General features: G+C 40.3%; 1 protein-coding gene across 3 annotated transcripts in view; it reads left to right on the top strand.

Moving 5' to 3' along the window:
• Positions 1-22,731, top strand: part of pde1cb (phosphodiesterase 1C, calmodulin-dependent b) — an 86,583-nt gene that overhangs the window by 8,131 nt on the left and 55,721 nt on the right. For 2 of the 3 annotated variants that reach the window (XM_061045008.1, XM_061045007.1), the window contains exons 2-3: positions 3,160-3,210; positions 3,919-4,084. In XM_061045008.1, coding sequence (XP_060900991.1) covers positions 3,160-3,210; positions 3,919-4,084 — 217 coding nt within the window. Of the gene's footprint in view, positions 1-3,159; positions 3,211-3,918; positions 4,085-14,812; positions 15,431-19,951; positions 19,979-22,731 lie in introns of those variants that run through there. The other variant, XM_061045009.1, reaches the window with a different exon arrangement.

Genomic DNA, 22,731 nt, shown 5'->3' with positions numbered 1-22,731 from the left:
AGAAATGGTATAAAAAAAATAGAAGAAAAAAAAAACACATGCTGAACTGAAGGTCATGGTGTCTGCTTCTTTCCTATCTGTAAAGGTTTATTCACTGACACAAATGGCAAAATGTAATCCCTGAAGGAACACAGGCTCCAGATTACATGACAAGACTTAATGCAGTTACAGGAGCATGAGTTAAAGGTTGGCAAAAGAGTGAGGCTGATTGTGAAAACAGTAAAATAAATATTGAAGTATTTTGTCACTGAACTTATATGGATAAAGCATTCGCAAGTTTAATGAAATTAAACAAATTCGTCTTTATTTGTAGACAGCTGAATGTGCCAGAAAGAAAACATTCTTTTGGAGATAGTATTCAACAGCTCTTTCTTGTCAGAGATCTGCAGAACGGGCTTTTGATGATGCTCAGATTTTGCATCACCCTTTGGGTTGCCTTAAAAAGGTCACATGACCCATTGGGGATAAGCCTAAACATCAACAGATTGTGGAACTAAGCTTTAAGTATGCAGATGTTCATCTTTTCAATGGATTTAGTCCATCTGTATGATGCCGAGGGTCAGAGCCTCTGCCAGGTTTGCAAGGGTTCTTGACGTCACCATTTATGAAAACATCAAAACTCCTTTGATAATATTAGGTCTACAATTACTAAATTTGTTGTAAATGATGCTCTCTTGAAAAAAGCCCTATCCTGTATATCTATTGCTCATTGGAGACTGACAGTGAATCTGTGACTGACAGGTGCCACAGCAAGTTGAGCATCTTTCAAATGGGGTCTGACTGCCTGTTGAGGGTGGGACACCCGTTTCGCCTCTGTGCAGCGCAGTGCACGGCTGTGGAATGGTGGGCCAAATTATTTACATCCCTGATCTGCCATGGGAGGTAGTAACAGAGCTAACAGGCGTAATGGTTGGATGTGAGCATCCCTGAGTGTGTGAATGTGAAGTTCCCACTGTGTGCTCACACGCCATTGCCTCTCACGCTGCTGCAAGGCCGTAATGCAATGTGAATTCACAAACCTGGACACCAATATTACGCTGTTTTCTGATGCTATCTGTCTGGCTATAGCCTTTGTACGGTTTTAGTATTTGTATATTTGTTGCACTTCTTTTTTTATCAGGCATCTCCAGAATTGCTCCAAACTGGCAAATAACACTCATAAGTATGTTTCATTGGTGTGTAACCATCTGCTTGTGAAAATTGTTCTATTTTTTTATTATGAAGCCCTTCCTCTTATATAGAGACTGCCATGTTGCTATCTGCAACTTCACTGCTAGCTGCCACTAAATCCTACTAACTGCTAATTAAAGAAAAATGTGGATATAAAAAAAGGCAAATTACAAGGATTTACTATGTAGAGTACAAAAGAAATGAAACAGTAGAATTGAATTACAAAGCAGGGACAGTGCAATGCACCATATAAATAAAAGCACTAAGTTTAACCTAAACCTTATTGTGGTTAGTTGGGGCCTGCAGGTTTTAAACATGCTGATTCTGAGACTGTATTGTTTTGGCTGCTCTATTTCAGGGTGCAACATCTTCCGTCTGCAACAGCTGAGCCAATGGCGGTTGCAGACTGAACCAAAATCCCATCAGTATTTTAAGTTTGGATCTGCTTTTGTGGACACCCTCTGCCTGGATAAGATGTTTCCATTCCTTGAAAGATTGAAACTATAAATAAAGTTGATCCCTGTTTCTGCGCCATGTGTTGTGTCCTAAGAGTGATGACCTGGTGAACCCTCCGCTGTCTGTTGGCTGTGCTCCACCAAAAAAAAGACTTGGCTTCCAGTTAATCGAAAAACAATGAGACACTTCAGGGAAATCCTGTTTAAGCCGCTCTGCAAACATAATACACTTGTAGAATTATGCTAATCATTTTTCTACTTTCAATGTTTCTACTGTCTTACCACTTATGTTTGGACATGTTTTCCAGTTTTAATGTTGGGGTTGATCATAGTCCGTGTTTATGTCTTCCTTTGGCTGTTTGCCAGATGTCCTGGGCCAAAGTTGGTTGAGGTGAATCCGTTTATTTAGCCCTGAGTGGTAGTACAGTCCTGCTCTTATCTTCCAGTTAAGCACCCAGATTATCCATGTAGGTATTAGGCCCATTCAGAGCACATGACTTCACTGCTTTTACAGCAGGTGTCTCACCAGATTGTAATAAGAGTTCACAAAAAGTTTCAATTCACAGGTGTCATGTATGAAAAATGGTCTTTAACAATCATCCATTCAGATGCGGAGAGGCGCAGTACAGTCCAGTCACAATCATGTCAGTTGTTACCGACTGCCTAGAGTCAACGTTGTAGGTAGAGTGTTTAAAGTCGAAAATTGCTACCCAAAGATGACATGATTCCTAAAAAGATTTAGTTTTGAAATTCTGGTTCATGTGCTGAAGGACTGAATGTGCAGACTCATAAATAAGCCTCAACTAAATGTCCCTTTCAGATTTATCCTCGTAATGAAACTATATTTTTCTTGATAAATCCCCATCATGAAACGCACTTAAATTAATCTTCAAATTTGGAGGACTGTTTGAAGGAAAACATATAGTCATGTCAGTTAGAACAAAGTTTTTTCTTCAACTTCCTTTATGAAATGTACACATGGTGTCAAGTGTTTCGTGGGCTGGGATTTCAGCAGGGTATCAGTCTCTAAAGTGACAGCTACGATTATAGTACTTTTGCAATCACTTAAATCACACATTAAGGCAAATCTTGAGTTTTTTTATTTTTTTTTTAGATTTATTTTTAGGCTTTTTTGTGCCTTTATTTGAGAGATAGGACAGTGGTTAGAGTCGGAAATCAGGGAGAGAGAGTGGGGAATGACATGCAGGAAAGGAGCCACAGGTTGGATTTGAACCTGGGCCGCCCACTAGGAAGACTACAGCTTCCATACATGGAGCGCGCACACTAACCACTGTGTCACCAGCGCCCCCCGGCAAATCTTGAGTTTAACGGAATGGTTAATGACCTTTCTGATAGAGTATAGGCACAGCATGTGAAGAAATAAACAACAGCCAGAGGCAGGATGAAGACTTTTTCTCTAAAACAGGATATATGTTTGTGTGTTTTCCTTGTATCAGTCTGAACACGAGCATGTTTTTAAACCAAACTTTCCGGCAACACTTTAATCTCCGCCATTTCTATTTCCTTTGTCCAGTGGCGAATGAAGATGCGGAGAGCTCCAACAGACCACAAGCCAGTTTTGCACGTGAGTCTTAACGTTCATTCGTTATCAGTCATGCTTCATTATTCATCAATTCATCCATTTCAAACCATTTCACCTTTCAGAGGACCCTATTAAGGGGTCATTTTACCCTGAGTTAATGAGATATCAGCTGCTGAGACTAATGATCACTTCAGTCAGATCGAGAGGAATGCAGTTTCTAGAAATGTTTGATATACTATGCATAAACCTATAAAACTTACTGACAAAGATTTCAGTACAACTTCTCTCTGAACACCAAGAGGGAGAACGTGAAGGAAAGTATTGCTAAATGATCCATGAGTAATTTCAATGAGTTTTTTTCAATATTAAGTGCTGCTCTCTCTATGACCTTAAACACACATTTACTTAAAAAAAACCAAAAAAACATTGAGTTTATAAAAATGTGAGGATCTAGAAATGGTTGATTAGGGTTTTATCTACATTCAGTAAACAACTTATTCTTGCTTACTTGTGTTAAGTTTACTTCTTTTAAGGGTTATGCAGGCATTGACAAAATATAGCCACATGGTGGCGGCATTGTACAGGCACTCATTCTTCTCACCGTGTACTTCTTGTGGAGATTTACAGCTTTTTTTTTTTGATTGGATAATGTTTACAGTCTAACACCAGGTACACAAAAAAAGCTTGGTTAATTGTGTTACACAAAATGATCCAAAAATGATTCTCGTGTTTGTTGTTTTCTTTCTGTAGGCTCAAAGTCCCAGAGTGCTTTGTGGAACGCCATCACGGCGGGGATGGGGATCAAAGGTAAAGAGCAGAAGGCCCCCCTGAATGACCCGCGAAGTCCTGAAGAGATTCTAGCCGATGACCTTCCTGCAGCAGACGAACCAGATGCCACAGAGAAAACAGCCATCAGGTTTGCTGCTTACCGTTTCAGTTTCTTATAAGCTAATTATAGTGAAGTGAGGTGTATGTGCGCTGCAGCTGGACATTGATAGCCGTGTCCAGCTAATTATTGTTGCACAGGACTAATTTGCATACCATCGATACACCTTAAAGCAAGGAAACAAGTCGACACATACAATCAGGCATCCTTCTGTTTGTGTGTTCATTTTCTATTTTGGACTGGGATAAATGTTAAATGATGATTAAGTTAGAAATACTTAAAGTACACCCTCCTCTATGGAAAGGATAATTTACAGTGTGACATTTAACATTCTTGTAACACAAGCTCGACACACGCACACTCACACACACACACACACACGCACACAAACACACACACACACTCACACACACACACACACCCACGCACACACACACACACACACACGCACACACACACACACACACACACTGCTAATTGCTATGTATGGCTGCTGACCTCAAGGGACAGAGGCATGATTGATTCCACCTTGATAACAAGGACTTCAATCCACCATTAACATAATTTGTTGTCACTTTTAGAATATTGAACGTCTTTTAACGCCTGATTCCAATTAACCTTGGTGGCTCTGGAGACCGGTTCAAATGCCGCAGGTGGTGATGAGTGAGCGTTCGTCACAGGATACTTCAAATGCACCTAGTACACGATAACAAGGTTTTAATTGTATGCAGAATAGCCAGGGAGCTACATGTGAAGTAAGCACCAACACATATCCACATTTATCTGGCATTTGCTTGAAACCCCATTTTTCTTCTTTCTCCACTTTCCAAAAGTCCCTCTGACAATACATTCTTTTTCTCTGGTGCTTCTCCATGCTATGTCAGATTACTGTGCTGCTGTTTCTTGGCTATGGCTCCCCCCTAGAACACAGGTAATTTTTTCCAGAGTATGGGTGGTGACAGGGAGAAAGCGATTTTCCGCTTGACTGGACATAACCTGCTCCTTCATTTAACAGCCACAGTCTAGATTTGAAAGAAAAAACATAGTCCGTGCGGGAGAGCTTTGAGCACTCATATCTTCCATAAAGGAAAGAGTCTGTTTGTCTGTGGTGACAGTGACTTATTTCAGCGTCATATATCAGGACATAACTTTAGCTTTAATCAGGTTGGTGGACAAATGCCAAGAAAAAGCCAGATGCTGCTAAATCTTTGGCTGAGGCAGAATCATTTGCATAACTGTGTACTGGCCAGCAAAAGGCACTTACAGTTTACACTAAAGGTATAATATGCAACATTTTAAACTTTAATATAGCACATTTCAAATACAGTATATCCCAACTAAATATATTGTTGAGTAATTAAATACTAAAAGCGAGTGATGTCAAACTCCCTCTGGGCTTTTTGTTTTTAGCTCTCACAGAGAGCTCTGTGTTATTCTGAGACTCAAACATGTTTCATCCATGTTTATTCACGTGAACCCCTCCCCCTCTAACTGTTATCCCTGCCTTATTGCCACAACGTGGGGCAAGACATACTCGCCCCTCCCACCAACTCAAGGAAGCTTGTGTCAAGAGTACAATTAAATGAGAACCACTGGTTTTGGGGAACCAAAGAGAAGAATTTGTTTGGTCTAAAATACTTAGAACCGAGTCAACTGTGGACTGCATATCTGAATGGACATCAGTCACCCGGAAAGCTGCGTATCATAACATTAAAGCAAAGTATTTTTAAAAGAACAACCTCCATGCAAATTTCTGGTTTGTTTAAGTTATTTGACTGTTGAATTTGTTTTTTTGAAGAAGGCGATTTCACAACCAACGTAGCCTTTAGAAAACAGCTGAGTACATCTTTCTTGCTTTGTTGCATCCATTCCATGAGTCACATTTTTCAGTTGACGTCTATATTCTTTTTTTTGGTTGTCGTTGTCTGGGAAGTCCCACCAAGGTCAGGGGAAGTCTTCGGCCCCTGCAACTGTGTTTAATAGAGGGCAAATCCACAGGGAGTTGTGGGGATCTATGGCTGAATGACAAATGGTTAGATTATGGTACAAGGTGATTAAACGGCTGCAGAACTAGCAGTAATCCATAAAATGATGTAACCAATGTGTCACCTCCGAGGCCAGAGCTGGCTGTTATTCTCCGGGCAATGATAATTAGATTTTATTGGAGAATGGAGAGGGGTCATGTGATCTGTTGCAGGCAGGATCGGAGTGAGTGAGTTAAAGGACTGCAGCTATTGGCTGTCATAAAGTGGGGTTGAATGAAGGTAAAAGTCTGCTGAACATAGTGAAATTTCAAAGGTTTTGTTTAAACCCCACACTCCTTTTCACTTCAAGTACCCTAACAGATAAAATTACAATGCTCCTTTATTATCTTTGTAGCTATTTGTATATATTTTATTTATTTACAGATAAACTCAATAGCTGCTCAACACTTGAGATACAGAGCAGATGCTGAAAAACAGCTTGAGCTAGAACACAATCATGTGCATACTCAGAGGGATAGAAAACAATATGCGGCCATTAGTGTATCAACACACGCTGACTCATCTGTGAGGCTGGTGTCATGCTGGTATTTCTGCTCATTAGAGGTGCCTTCTGCATTTTAAAGCACTTGCTGGCTATTGAATGGACTGTATGGGGTTTTCAAACAAAGGTCAAACTGGCTATTTTTTCTTGAATGGGATATGTATGGCAGAGTCTTTTATCTTGATTTGTCTGAAGGTACACATTCTACTTGATACTTTTTGCTTCTGTAATTTCCCTTTTTTTGTTTTTTTGCAGTGTGCCATTTCCAGTTGGTTGTGACATGTGCTATCGTAAATTTACCATTTACTTTGTTGCACAAACAAATTGTGACTTTTATTTCATATCTCATCATTTATCTCCCCATAACACCAATCCACACATTGCAAACTGTATTTCTTAGGATTACTAACAGTTACCAGCATCATCCTTTATTATTCAGTAGCTTTAGTAGTACCAGCGTAATAAGCGCAGCTTCTCTGATTCCACTAATTTTATTGATTGATTGATTTTCTTTTTTCCATCTCAAATGCAAAACTGCAGAGAAAGCTAAACTTTTAAAAGGATGAAGCACAAAAAACAATGAGGATTTTTACATGATGGTACTGAGCCAAACAGAGCCAAACAGAGAGCTGTGAGCCTTTGTTTAGTCTGTTTGTTCAGAAGGTGGTTATCAGCATGACACTTCTTCTCCTGCTCAATGAGCCTCTCTTACCCTCACCTTGCTGCTTGGTGTTTAAGTAAATCTGCTATGATTACCTGATGGGCTGCAGGTGAGCCCCAGTGCCCAGGGGCTACAGCACCATACTGGAAGATGGCATACTGTTGGCTGCTGCGTTTGGCTCAGTGTTAGCTGCTGGGCCAGGGTCAGGTTTGCCATCCGTAGCTCCTGAGGCACAGGCACACCGGGTTTGTTTGCCACACGCTACATGCTTGCACAAAAGGTGGTAGTGCGCCTCATTTCCTTCGCGTCATGAATATTTGTGCACCTTTTCAACTGTATAGTTGCAGATGCGCGTTAACATCTCCATGTCACATAAATAGATAATACTTTCCAGTTTACTTGCGATTTTTGTTTTGGCACAGAGGTTAATTTATGTCATCTGTTAGTTTACATGTGTTTTTGTTTTCCCCCTTCTGAAGTCAAACATTATCTAGGTTGAAGCTCAAACTATGAAGACATATGTTTTTATTTATCCCACTTCATGAACACATTTAACTGATGTAGTTTGGCACTGTGAAATGACAGAGTTTTCAGGACATCTTCACGGCTGATCTAGAGTTTGCATCAGGGTCCGGACATTCTCACTCCACGCTGTTTTTATTTTAGTGTGAATGGACTGTTTATACAATACATGAGTCCCTTGAACTGGGAAGAACACTCCCTCTATCACCTCCCCCCAGCCTGAGCTTGGGGATTTGCCCCCTGTTCTGGATTGGGCTGTTTCCCCTGGTTTGCCACAATGTAAACTAGTAGCAATGCTTTTCTCATCCATTTTTTTTTTGCAATTTCAGAGATGTACATGTACTATGAAATAGAATAGAAGCAAACCAAAAATCTGTGTAGCAAACCAAAAATCATCACAGTCACATCGAACAGGTTTGCACACATACAGCTGAAACATAGACACTCTTCTATGGTCAGCTCTGTGATTTATCTGCCTCTTAATTGGAAGCTGTGTGCTGCTGTGAACTTTGCAGCTGATTAAGGCGACTGTCTCCTCCGTGGTAGCCCACAGTTTTAGCGGCTGACCCCTCCTTTGGCTGGAGCAGCAGGTTGACAGACCCCCATCGACATCCTCTGTGCAGCAATGAGCTCCATCACCAGGCTCACCAGCCGGTTAATGAGCCTCTGCTGGCCTGAGTGACTGCAAGCACATGGGCAAAGGGAAAGCTATTCATCAAAGTGAGTGAGGCGAAACCTCACAGTTGTAATGTTAAAGAGCTGTATAACTGCTGTCACATGGCGCCACATATTTCTGAAATAGTCTTTACAATTTACTGTACAAGAACTAACAGGGCAGCTGTTGTACAGTGGCAGAGTCGGGTCGTCTGTCAACCGGAAGGACTGCGGTTTGATTCCAGCTCCTGTCGTCAAAGTGTCCTTGAGCAAGAAACTGAACCCCGAACTGCTCCAGAGTGGCATAGCCAGTGGCATTTAAATGTATTTGCATGAATGGGTATTAGTTAAAACTGATGGGCACTTTACATAGCATCCTCTGCCACCAATGGAGCGCTATTGAGTGGTAAGAAGACTAAAAACACTATATAAGTACACCCTATTAACCATTTACATGAAACAGAAGATGGAACCCTTCGCTATGATCAATACGATTAAATTGTCTACATGCATCTTACAATTTTTCACATAAAAGAATACGATTTTTGGTTATTATTTAAAAGAAAGAAATCAGTTTAATTGGGTTATTTTTTATTATTATTTTTTAAATGCTTTGTCACTCGACAGCCTCTGTAATAAGATCACTCCCTTTTCTTTGATCTCATTCACAAAAAGGCTGGAAATACATAAAGGGTACATCTTTGAATCTGACCGCATCCTTACCTCGTAACCTCTAACCTCGCTTGTGACAGTGTATTCACTTTACCCTGTGAATTGGTAACCAGCCACCCATGATGTAAACATTCCCCTTATTGAGGGCCTTGCACACATCTTATTGTCAGATAATGTAAATGTTGTTATAGTATCGGAGCATTTACCAGCTGGAGGCAGCAGAGTAAGAGTGTGAGTTACAGGATGTGTGAGTGTGGTGAGTTCAGAGCCTTGACCCCGAAGTGAACTCTCTCACAGAAAATCAACCATCTATAGTGGAATATTTTATGGTGGCCATAACTCGCTGGTGACAGAGACATAAGTTACAATGACATTGAAACATGTTCCCACAAACACTGGCTTTTTTTTATTTGTTTTGATGAAAAAACGTACAAATTCAAATCTAGATTTAAAATGTTTGACCACATTGGGAGATATATGAAAAATACTTAACGAGTAAAGACACATTTATTTGAGTTACATTTTTTCATTTTCAATTCAATAAACTTTGTTTTTAGCGAGGTAAGGTTTATAATATGCAGCAGTTAGCACATACGACCAACACAACAGAAGAGGAGAAAGAAACATACTGTTATTAACAACCCTAAAAATTAAAGAGGTTTTATGGTAACTATAAATCCATTGATAAATATCTCAAAAGATAGACAATGACTAAAATAACGATTTTTCCTAAAAGGGATCTTGTGCAATAAAGATGCAACACCCAAATCCAGAGCTATTTACACCTTTAAGCGGCTTTTAGCTCTTTGTTCTGTTTATCCTGTCTGCATTTAGACTACACGGCTGCCTCCATATGGCTCAGATCACCTACTAAAATCTACCCTTGTAGATTGGTGGATGGTCAAAGCTAACAATGCTATTCTGACGACAGTTAGCGGTTAGCCAAAGTGACAGAGTTTGTGAATTAAACCAGTGCTTAAAGTAGAGTACAAATTGCAGTTCAGTAATCTGGTGGCAAGAAACACAACTCAAATGAGATTGTTCAGTATATTGCTTTGTGCCTGTACTATTATGTAGTAATATGTAGTGGACTATATAGTGCACTCATTTGACTCAGTAAAAAAAAACATTTCGGGCCCTACTTTGCTCACTCACCGGCTGCCAACAGTGACGTCTTTTCTGTCACAGAACTAAGCTTAACGCAGGCCGAGGATCAGAAATAACAGTAAATAACGGCATGAATTTCAGTAATAACGTCACAAAACATTTGAAAATAATAAATAAATATAAAATATTAATTTCATAATGAATGATGTACCATATCTTGCACCCAAACCCCTTTGTCTGTGCTTAAAGACGATAGTCTTGTGTCTGTCATCATCATTAGGACAAACTTACTGTACTCTGTTCTGTTGTAAATCCTTTAATCCTAAAACAGCTTCTTTGTTTCAGTAAAAACGCCCCCCAAATATGAAATGTTTGAGTTTCTGTGTTCGTGCTGGTTACTCCTCTCGTCTGTCTGAGAGCAGTCGAGTATAAGTGCCACTTTCTGCTAGCAAAAATCCTTGAACCGCAATGCATGATGGTATATATTGCTCGGCTAGTGACCCTCTGTTGTACACTACTTTTCGTAATGCATTGTGGGATACAATAAGTGGACTTTATAGGTCACTCAGAACTTGGTTATCACTACAAAATGGCATATTCATTATATAGTTCACTATATAGTCACTGTGCTTAGGCTCACTATACTGTTAAGTGAATAGTGAGTGATTTGGGACACAGCCAGAGAGTACACTGGGGGAAAATCAGCAGGTGTGAGAAACAAGACACAGGTGAAACTGAATTGTAGAATTTAGGATTGTAGAAGGCCTTTTCTCAGGACGACTGCTGCCAGGCTGTTTGAATAATGGTGCCTGATTGCTTCCCTCCTCACATGATCGTCACTTCGGCTTTGGTATGCACCATCTTTGACCTACAGGACGTTCTCTTGGGGATGAAGTAATAGGACGTTTCTTCTCTGGTGTGTTTTTCCACCTCCATCACTGTGAAAATAAACAAAGCTATATAGCCGAGTGCCCTCAATTTCTCCCACCCATCATTCCATCTCGACCCAATCTGTTACAAAAAGAGAACTGATGTATAGGTGGGAAATCATATTTTGTGATGGATGATCTTACTCAAAATGTGGTCATTACCGCTCAGGCGACTGCTATTTTGATGCATAGATATCCTTATCGACTTGCCTGGAAAAATTTAAATGAGATTTGAATTTTTCATGTACCTCCAAATGGCCGGGGCTGTTAATGTCTTGATTTGGATGTGTGCGCTTTAAGGGAGCCTGCGCACAGTGACAAGAATACCTTAGCAGGGCGTAATTTCCAGCAAGTCCCTCCGTCATACTCATACAAATTATTAATTCCCTGAAGAATTGATTCATTAGATCCTTTTTGTAAGCAGTTGTTGAAAAAATAATTAATCAGGGACATATTCTAAATTATTTTGCCTCTTGTGTTGGTGCATCTGTCTTGAAATAGGATTAAATGTTGGCTTCATGTGTTAACTCCTTTCTGTTCCTTAATCACTCACTCAGACTTACATCATTGTACCCCCCCCCCCCCCCACCCCAAAAGCTAGGCTTGTATAGCTTTTATTGACATTCTGCTATATTTTCCTCTCTTCCCTTTTAACCTAGCTTCATCAAATGATACATTTTGCACTCTTTTTGAGGATGTTTATGACTCAAAATGTGTAATTTCAGACTGATAATTACTCCTTATTTTGCAGTCAGAGTCTTTTACGGCAACATGTAATTAAGAAAAAGCAAAAGACTTCAGTGTATCTAACACTTCACCACATGCTCAACATTCTTGTTTGTTTCCCTCTCACAAATCGGTGGTTCAAATAGGCCAGAATATCACAGTTGGGCTTTTCTTCCTCAAGGCGTTTCATTCATCAGCCGGCAATGTAATGCAGGTTTTCTTGGGTGCAAATGCTCCGGTTCCACATCTCTCTCAAGGCCTCTTCCTCTTACCCTGCTATTTCATGCATCAGAAAATAGATTTTGAGTCAAAAAGCAGTATAGTCATTTGTTCAACCCTTTAGTTAGTATAAAGTATATTTTGTTCTATGAAAAATAAAAAAACATGTTAAGAGGTGTTAGGTAATGAAAAGTCTCTGAGTGATTCAAATCATTACAGATGCATATCTCACTTTTTTGTGAGTGTTTTATATACCTAACCCTAAAGATGGCTTATTATTGGAAATTGCTATCCTAAGTTGTACAAAGTGCGACTAGCCTAGAAAGCAAATGTCTGTAAAGCTGCATAAAGCAGCTGCATACATGTAGGAATAAAAGCCGCTCATCATAATTAGGAGATTTGCGAGAATTGTTTGGACTTGGGGTGTCAGAAAAAAAAAGGAAGTTAGAAAAGTTGGCTGATGATTTTGCAAAGTTTCCAAAAATGTGTCATGAGCAGCATTGTACACATTGTACGCTCTAATTCAGTCAAATGTCATCTGTTAACTTCTAAGTACTTCTTCATTCAACATGTGCTTTTTTTCTTCTGCATAAACACTCAATCCTTAGTGCAATGCATCCTGAGTTGACCTTCCTAGTCCTTGCAGTTTTTGACAGAACCTTTCTCACCAGCCTCAACCTTGTTCAGTGTCACACTCACACACACAAATGACCTGGTACATCGTGTCCCCGGGGTGTAAACCTGCGAACAGCAAGCAGTGCAATGTGAAGTTACTGTTGTGGTTTCCCCTCAACTTGACCTGTCAACTCTGCCCATGGCATGAGGTCTCCTGGGGCCTGGCATACCTCCACAAAGAGGCAGAAAAAACACTGCTATGAAGAGTGGATTTAGGATGGCAGTCAGAAAGTGAAAGAAACTGAAAGCCAAAGGGACAGAGGGAGAAAACATGCGCCTTTGAAGAGAACATCGGCAGGCGTCATGGCACTTAAGCAGACCCCCTCTCCTCTCTCCGTGCGGAGGACCCATCTCCACAGATGAAAGCAGGAGCTTCTTTGAGGTGGCGCCCTAGCATTATCCCTGCATCCTGCATCAAGTAATTGAAAGACCTAAGAGTGTGGTAGGGGGCTCGAATAAGGGGGTATAGGCTGAGTCATCCGAACATCCTTTCTGTTGGACTTGCAGAAATAAGAGGAAAGAGAAAAGTGCCAGGGAATTGAAAATTGTATAATCACTATCATCTGTCAGGTCTGCAAAAATGTTGGAATATGAAATGGTTCCTTAAGTTAATAAGTCAATCAAATTATTTCTGTATGACACTATTTGCAATATTTATTCCTCATGATAAGACAACACCAAAACAAAATAAATAAATAAACAATAATAATGCAAAGGTCGATTTAAACTTGTCCTTGCAGCAGAGGCGCATTTTATGGGCTGGCCTCAGTGCAGCAAAGAAAATGTTGGCAATGAGATTGCAACCGCCACATTCCTTGGCCTGGCGACATTGGGCCAACTCTCTTCTTGAACTTGTTCAGATAGAATGGTCTGTGGCCCAAATGCATGGAGCCAGCCTTAAGACCCTTAAAGCATGGGATGCAGCCTACAATATAGTTAAGGACAGTGTGCGGCATGCTTGACCTAAAATGTGTTTTTATTTTCTATGTTTTCCTTGAGAGATCCAGGATAGGGATGGGGTCGCCACGGGGTGGATGGGGGTGGTGGGAAGGTTTGGAAGTTTGATTGATCCTGATGTTTGCACATATGCACTTTTATCCATGTATGTGCTCTAGAGGGGTGGGGGGAGGTAAAGGGGAAAAACAGTTGTAATTGATATAATTTCTTTGTACATTTCTAAATAAAAAATTGATCACAAAAAAAATAATAATGATGCAAAGGTCCAGCCTAAATAGAAAAGCAGAAACCAAAGAGCTCAGCACCTCTTGTTTTCAGTACGCAATAACTGATGCAGGCTTCATAATGGATGGAATGTGACATGTAATATATGCAGGGGCCCGTGCGTCATGATGGCTTATATAGCTGTGGGTATGATAAAACCATCTTAAATTAGAAACTGGCCTGGTAACATCGGGACCAAACATCAGAGAGAGGACATTTCAAAGAGAACATCGTTGTTTTTTGGATGTTGACGGTGTTGTGTGAATGTAAGAAGGAACAAGAGAGATGAATGTTTCACATCTTGTATTAAAGGGGGTTGAATGTGGGACGGTCCAGAGTGTGCTCAATGGATCAGAGTAATCTTGGTCAAATCAGTGTCAATGCGCTGTCTGCGCTCTCTTTAATCCTCTCTGTCATGACATTTAATATGTTGCACAACAAAAATAGGATCTACATTTTCTGATGAATATGCTACACTAAGACTAAGTCTAAGTCTGTATTTGCTTGATGACATTTACCTTTATATCCATGATGAAATAGGCACATGCATGCCTGTAAATTACAAGGCACAAATTAAAAGCAAAAGTTATCATTTTTGCAGCGTGTCACAGGAAAAGGTCCTTTTTAAAATCTGTTTTTATTAAGATATTTTCTTTAAGTACTTCAGGGAATTCACACCTTCGTCATCTCTTCTACTAAAGGTCTCTCCCACCTGCTCCTCTCGAATTCTTCTTGTTCACCTCCTCTGGATTCCCACTGGACGAACAGAACATGGTTTCTCATTATCAGCCAGACTCCTCCCTCTCTTTGACTGGTGGTGTTTCTCCTCCCTCCCTCTTGTGTTGAAGAGCTCGGCAGTAAGCGTTAATCCCGGATTGGGCTGCCCTGCTGTCTGCATCCCGTTGTTGCTGGGAGAGCATGGCACGGCTCCAGGACCCCTGTGCTCACACAGGAGAGAACTGAGCGCATGAGAGAGAGGGAGAGGGAGAGCGAGAGCGAGAGAAAGGAGAGAGAGAGACAAGAGAGGGTGAACAGGGAAGGGGTACAGTTGGGATGTTTCACGACTGCCACAGCTGCTTGAGCGCTGCACTGCACTAAGTGTTATTGAGTTTCATTCACACACACTCTCTCTCATATAAACAAGGCAGAAAAGAGAGGAAATGAAGGGAAGCATAACGGACGGCTGGTGCGTCGAGCTGTGGGTGCAAAAGTGAATGAGGAAAGAGGAAACCTCGGTCACGTCCTGGGATCCACCACATCGCGACATCCATCTGCGCGGTGTTGTGTCTTCCTCACTCCTCTTACTTAAGAAGGATTAAACTTTTCTCTTTGATCTCTGGTTGGCACATTTGGAACTGTTGACATGGAGTCTCCCACCAAAGAGATCGAGGAGTTTGAAAGCACGTCCCTCAAGTACCTTCAGCCAGAACAGATAGAAAAGATCTGGCTCAGGCTCCGTGGACTGTGAGTATATATCCACTTTTACTGTTTTCAACAAGTGTGTCAAGTAATACTCTGTGTGTGTGTGTGTGTGTGTGTGTGTGTGTGTGTGTGTGTGTTTGCCTCTGTGTGAGCTAGAACTCTGTTCAAATGAAGCTTTAAGATTTTGAAATATCATCTAACTGAATGATTAATTCTAATTAAAAAAAAGACATAACAGCAGGACTCAGGAAAGACTGGCATGGTCCAGCTCACACTCATTCTGTTTACAGCATGTGCAGGCTACATTTTGTGGTTGTGTGTGTGTGTGTGTGTGTGTGTGTGTGTGCGTGTGTGTGTGTGTGTGTGTGTGCATGTGTGTGTTACAAATTGTAAGAGAAAGAAAAAACTAAGATAGACTGAATCCTGACTGAAAATTTAAAGTAGAAGAAAAAACATAGACAAACACAAATATCGAGATGGCTGAAACACAACAACTCCTTAGCAACTTTGAACTCTTTGAATGGTTTATAAAAGAGGAAGAAAAGGAAAGAACAAAATAGATGAGGTGTTCATGCAGGGAGGGTTTCTAACATTTTCAGTCTTATGGCATGTTTTTTTTTTAAGAGTCAGTTTAAGTTACCTTGTTTTCACTCCTGTGTACCAGATCTATTAAAGAGACAAGAGCATTCCGACGATTTTATTGCAATGTGTGCACTGACATTCAATCAGCACCTGTTGCATGCAGAATAAAGACTCAACAGGGGCAAATTAATGTGCACATTTCATCAGGTTCTTACAATACAAATTGAAAAATCGCAAAGAAATATCATAGTCCAGTGCCTATACTGTCTTATTTTCCACTATTTCAAAGTTTTACAGACAAAGATAGAGGTATTCCCCTCACATATTTGGCCTTTGCCTCTTGTACACCCATAATCTCTCTTCAAATAATACAAAAGCCTTCTTGAGCTTCCCCCTTCTGACTTCTCCCACTTCCTTAAGGTAGAGCCTTTTTTTTAAATACCAGAGTACTATAAAATTACATTTTCTCATCCTTCAACCAATCAACACCTCTGTGACCTTTCGCCCTGATGAGAGAGGCCCCCATACTGTGTATGATCTTTTGTCCATTTTTTCCAATTATGATTTGGGGAGTGGGGGTGGAGGCACACAGAGGTGTTGCTTGGAGGGGTGTGTTAAGCAGAAAAAATACTCTAATGTTACTGCTGCAAGTCTGAATGAAATGCAGTTGCCTCCTGCGCCACAGACTTCAACTTGGTGAATGAATCATGCAAGAGGGAGCTGTTCTTCTTCTATCAGCCTCTCCTCAACAATCAATCCCATTATATTTAAGTTATTTTCACATCATGGTTATATTTTTGTCCATGATTAGTCATTGCTTCTCTCTATGCTCTGTCAGTAGCCCAATATGCTGATCTCCCCCTGCCATCGTCATCCTCTGCCACATTTAGTTTCCTCGGATGGCTTCATTGTCTCTCCCATTTGGCCATCATCAAAAATTCCCCATCATAACCAAGTGTCTGTTTGGATATTTGATGGATAGTGAGTCAAAAGAATTTCGACGGTTAGGGGGGTGGGGATTGGGGGGTGGGGGGGGGGGGGGGGGGGCTGTTTGTTTTTTTTTTCATCATGGCAGGGCTGCGGTCTGCTGGGTGCTCTGAGGGCTCCTGTTGCGTGTCAGAGATCACATTAGCCTTTAATCTCACAGAAAGCCTCCGTCTGAAGAGAGAGGGAGCTCAGACTGACGGGCAGCCCCTACAGATGTTGATGCTGCACACAGTTTATGTTTTATGTTATATAGTAAGCAGCATATGTGTGTGTGTGTGTGTGTGTGTGTGTGTGTGTGTGTGTGTGTGTGTGTGTGTGTGTGTGTGTGTGTGTGTGTGTGTGTGTGTGTGTGTGTACTATTGGGAAAGGTTAACTGTGCATGTGCTGGTGCGAATGATATAGATTGGATGTGCGTTTAAGAGGGTACATGGCAGATTGGTGACATTTACTGTATGTGCTGGCAGCTTATCCTAGGAGATTTGTTTGGCAGCTGTATGATTTGTGTGTTTGTGTGTGCGCTGAATGGCTCTTTGTGGCACTGCGTGGTCCACAGAGTGCACCGACCATCCATGGATAGGCAGAGAGAGCACATTTGCTTTGGACTGCTCCACCTTTGGTGACGCAGTCTGAAGCCAGCTGACATCCACTGATGAAGGTATGAACAGTGGGTTGTCTTTTTATTTCTTCACACTGACAAATGGCCCATTTTCTGCCTTTGCATCGGTGAATGAACTCCGATAGATTTCCATTGATGAATTAGATCACTGCGACACACCCGACCTCTCCGTCATCCATTGATTAATGGAAATCAATGAATTATTTAATCACTTGATCAACAGTTCATAACGTCGGGCAGCTTAAACATGGCCCAAAGAGGATCAAGATGGCAGGATGATGGCATTATGACACATCCAGACTTCTAAGACCCTAACTTAGATAAAACAAAACAAAACAAAAAACAGCCCAATATATGAATTAGAAATACAACTCCCCTTTAGCTTAATAAGCTCTCTGTGACCTTTATAATTAGAATACCTCCTGGAATTTCCATGACCTCTTTTAACCCACATCCTCATTATACCGAGGACATTGCATTAAAGCCTTCTAATTAGAAGAAGATTTGTGATGTTGACACACATCTCGATGTAAAGCAAGCTTATTAAGAGGAGAAGGGAACAGGGGGGATATGAGGGACAGGAGAGGAGGTGAGGAAAGACCCTCTAATTCACATTTTATTTACCCTTTGTTATTGCGTATCTGCTTATCCATATTCTTCTACTAAATCTCCTCTCTTTTTTCAAGTCGTTTACTCCTTTTATTTTTTCCCATTTATCATGAAGGAGCTTTTAACATTTCTTCACAGAGACTCACTTCCTTAGCTTGCAGTTTTACGCTGAGCTCCAAGAAAGATTGGTACAGAAAACGATTGAGAAACAAATCAAGCTAAGTGCTGTGAATTCTGCCTGACTGGAATTTTAATCAACGTCTGTTGTCGAGCAGCAGTGGGTCCATCCCTCCCTCCACTTTTCTATTATGAGTCCCTCAAGTGACTGTGAGCATGAACTGAGCTTTTAGAGTCATGCTGCTATCTCTTCATGGAGCTGTGGGTGGGTGTAGGCCAAATGTTAGGGTAAGTGATAGTAGGTGTGTTTTACTCTAATGTAACTGGGTAGATTCCTGATGTGTGGTTGTAGGTTGGATGTAATGAGATAGAGTGGTGTGTGTGTTTGTGTTTGCATGCCACGATGAATCTTGTCATTATAACTCTGCATAAGTAATTCCAAGCATTAGCTTTTTTGTAAGTGTACCATATGAATGATGACAACTCTGACTTTATTACAAGAAAAGGAAAAACAACAACCTCTGCAGTTAAATAAAAATTCAGTTTAGTTTTTGTGGATTTGTATATTGGGTGAGGGACATTGGCCTTGATGCCACAAGACTTTTGCTTTCTCAACTTGAACATCTTTAACTCTCTTCTGTAAGGTTAGTTGTTACAGCATATTCACCAAACTTATTCTGGGTAATCGATAAAGGCCACCAATACATCTGTTGGTGTGCGTTGATCAGATCTACTCATTTCCATAACTAATGTCTAATAAGTTCCAAATCGCACTACCAGTTCCACTCCGTTTGTTGGCAGGTTCTACTTGGAGAATTGTTACCAAATAATAAAAGAAGAACTTAAAATCACCAAGTTTCAAGGCTTATTGCGAAAAAAACAAACATAACTAAAAATAATAATACAAACTCAAAGGTAATATTAGAGGACCCAAAATAATTATAGAATGCCAACAGTGTGGCATCTTATACAGGGATGTATTTTGACAGAAAGGAAACTCTGATTTACTTGAAGTTCCATTCTTAAACTGTCTATAAAAGGTTAAACAGTTTGTAATTAAAACAGTTAAAGTGACAGGTCAGAGATGGACACATGAAGTACACTATGTATTATGCTGCAGGTGATGCTACATTGTCGGGTTCAACTGAGCAAGAATCTGTACCTGCATAAAGAGGAAGCTTTTTTTTTTTTTTTTCCAATCTTTTTTTTTTTAACCTTGATAAACTTTAACTTTATATGCTTTTGATGATGTGGATTTCATATGGAAAAGTATGTACATTTTAAAGTAAACTGTTATAAATATATTTTTTATTTGAAATTATTACAGCATCACATTAAAACTTGAAATTCTTCCAGAATGAGGGTTAATAATTCATAATGTAAACACTTTCCCCCTATTAGATGGGGATACACTTCATGTATATGACTCCAAAGGTCTAGAATGAAAAGGGAATTTTATTCATACTTACAATAAAATATAAAGGATGCAAAAAATCTCTTGCACGTGCTACATGGAAATCACTATGGATGTGTGTGTGTGGGTTTTGTATGAGATACAATGTCTTTTATGTCTTTTGTAGTCAAGTAAGTTTTTACAAGAGTCATTTTAACAATTGATCCCCCAATGTCCTCACTTTTGTTTTTCTTGTCAGGCGCAAGTACAAGAAGACATCCCAGAGGTAAGAGCTGCTGCTGGGACTTTGGACCTTTATACCTCCTCATCCCTCCCTCCTGTCCTTCCCTTCTCCTCCTCCTCCTCCTCCACCTCCTCCTCATCTTTTATTCTTGGATTTCCTCCCTCTGCCTCTCCCCTTCACCTCCAGAAATTGTTGCTGGACCTGCACCTACCTGTTTTTCTGTTCTCATGTTCAGTGTTACTTTTCATTGAAGCACTTTGTATCTTTTTCATGCAGTTTGAATTAAACGGTCTCACTTGTATGCATTCACATATTTTTACCTCTTGCTCATGATTTCTTTCAAGTGTCAACCCATCATTGTTGAAGTTATATGACTAAGGTGTTCGAGAAATTAAGACAACTCATCAACCTTTAAATCTTGACAAATAGTTTAACTGCTGCATGCTTGCTATCCTCCTTATAATACAACTTTTATTTGTTTAGTTCAGTCAAAGATGCTCAGGGGAAATCAGGCCCTCTGTTCACCGGGACATAAATGCATTTTAATACAAGCATGAAAACAGGGATTAATTAATGCCACTGGATGAGTGGGTAATGTTGATTTAAGTATTATTTGTTTACAGTGTTTCTGTACTGATCTGAAAAAACTTCAAATCATTGTCCCTAATTTTTTATTTAATCTTTCTCTGTGAAAGTTAATTTGTTTTTTTAATGCAGAGAACATAATGCACGGAGTCCAGGAGTCTTTAAATAACTCTAAAATGTTCAAACTCCATCTCTGAAAATGATAGGGAAAACATCTGAATACCAATATTGTGTCTAATTTAACAGTTGAACTATGTGTGTAAGTGTTTTTATGCTGAGGTGTCAATCTTGCAGATCAAAGATAGTATCATCACTGGCTCGTAAGGCCACAACAAGGTGGGAGACTAATTGTTATTACTGTGACCTATACAGACGGAAATGAATTCAGTATGCAGCAAAAGAACAACATAACATGGAGAACAGATGTCATTTGAATCAGTAGTGTTTGGGGCACATGAGAGTGGAGAGAGTGTGTGAGTAAACTAAGTAAAGACCTGAAGAGGCTCTAGAAATGCAGCATAACAAAGTGGGTAGCTTCAGGGGAGATGAGAGCGAGTCTGCATGCAAAAACAAAGGATGTTTTCATCTGTTGGCACTGATAATTACCTGCCCCACCCACCGTTTCTCAGAACAGGTAAACCAAAGAGAGTTTGTCAGAAAGGGGCAGAAGTCATCACAATAGTCATAACTCCTGGATGTTCAAGTCACTGCCCAAAACGTCACTTTTTATTTATTTTCTACACACCTCCTCACTCAAGTTGAAGTCTTTAAGAAATTGATATTTTGTTTTACTATAGTTCCCTTTCTTCCAAGAACACTTTCTGACTTTCATCCTCTATGTTACAACCAGGATCAAGCCTATGTGTCCTGTTAAACATTAACATTTAATAGAAGTCATAAATGTGTCTATAATTTATTTTTGTACCATTTTTTTAGCAAATAAGAGTAAATATTGCATTTGTGGGTGATAGTTAAGGATTTGCATTTGAAAAAAAACATTTGGGGCTCTAGGGAGTATTTCATGGAGCAGGATGTTTTAAGCAGGACTGACTAAAAAAAACTACACTGTGGATGTTCATCATAATGAAGGGACATGTCACAGCAGTGTGCCTCATGGCTGTTTTTTGGTCAACAATTGAGCTGTAAGGCACAGATATATGATCATTACCTATTTTTTGCCAAACGGTTAATACTTGTTAGCAGTATAAACACATTGTTTTCAAAAATATATTTTTTAGTTTGGGCATGGATGTAATATGGCTAACAAAACCCTGTGTTCTGTATTTTTCTTTCCCTTATGACTCTTCCTCCATTTTTCTTTCTAATTTTTATGTCACAGAAACCTGGAATGTTTTCTCTCATGCTAAAGTAAAGTCAACAATTTGGAGAAAGCATTGGCACTAGTTGTCCAAGCTCTGAGAATAGAAAAAATAGTTTGCCTTGGCTCCACTCTAATGCGGCTTCATGGTGTTTACCTGCGGACTCTGGGACTGCTGCACAGTTAGAGTAATTAAACAAAACTCGCGTCATCCAACTTATTGGCCCAGCATGTGGTCGTTTGGAACGGTATAGAACTAGCTGTTGGAGAGTCTCACCCTCTCTCCGCTCCTGTCTCTCTCTCTCTCTCTCTCTCTCTCTCTCTCTCTCTTGCTGCTGGGTGGGTGAGTTGCTGTGTGGAGGAGCTGGGTGATTGACAGCTCCATATGTGTCTGTGTAATTACAGTCAGGCTAATTGGCAGCGAGGAACACTGGGACATTGTCATTACTGACACACGAGTACAACCCCTCACACACGCAGATGGAGGGAAAGATAGCCCCCTTCACAGAGGGAGGGAGTTAGGAGTGTGTGTGTGTGTGTGTGTGTTTGCTTGTTTGGGATGCATGTAAGGAGTTAAAGAGTAAAAGCCTATATAACCATAGTCTGTGTAAGCCTTTGTGTGAATTATGTGGGTTTGGTGATGACAGGCAGGGAAACTGTTTCCACGTTACTGTGTTGGTCTTTGATCACATGGTCACTATTGTGATCTTTTTTTTTTTTTTTAATATCAATTGACATTTTTCCAAGCCCCGCCCCCCCTTAGTTACCGTTTCTATGCCTGTCAAGCATTCTATTCTTGCACAGCACATCTGCATACAGTGACACTGGTGGAAGATGTACCACATGAATTCCTTACCATTCTTTGCAAACATGGGTAGGCCTACTTTAAGAC

Source organism: Labrus mixtus, chromosome 8 (assembly GCF_963584025.1).
Source record: "Labrus mixtus chromosome 8, fLabMix1.1, whole genome shotgun sequence".
Taxonomy (NCBI): Eukaryota; Metazoa; Chordata; class Actinopteri; order Labriformes; family Labridae; genus Labrus; species Labrus mixtus.
Note: the sequence above shows the minus strand (reverse complement) of the source record. Positions and strands in the feature narration are given on the sequence as shown.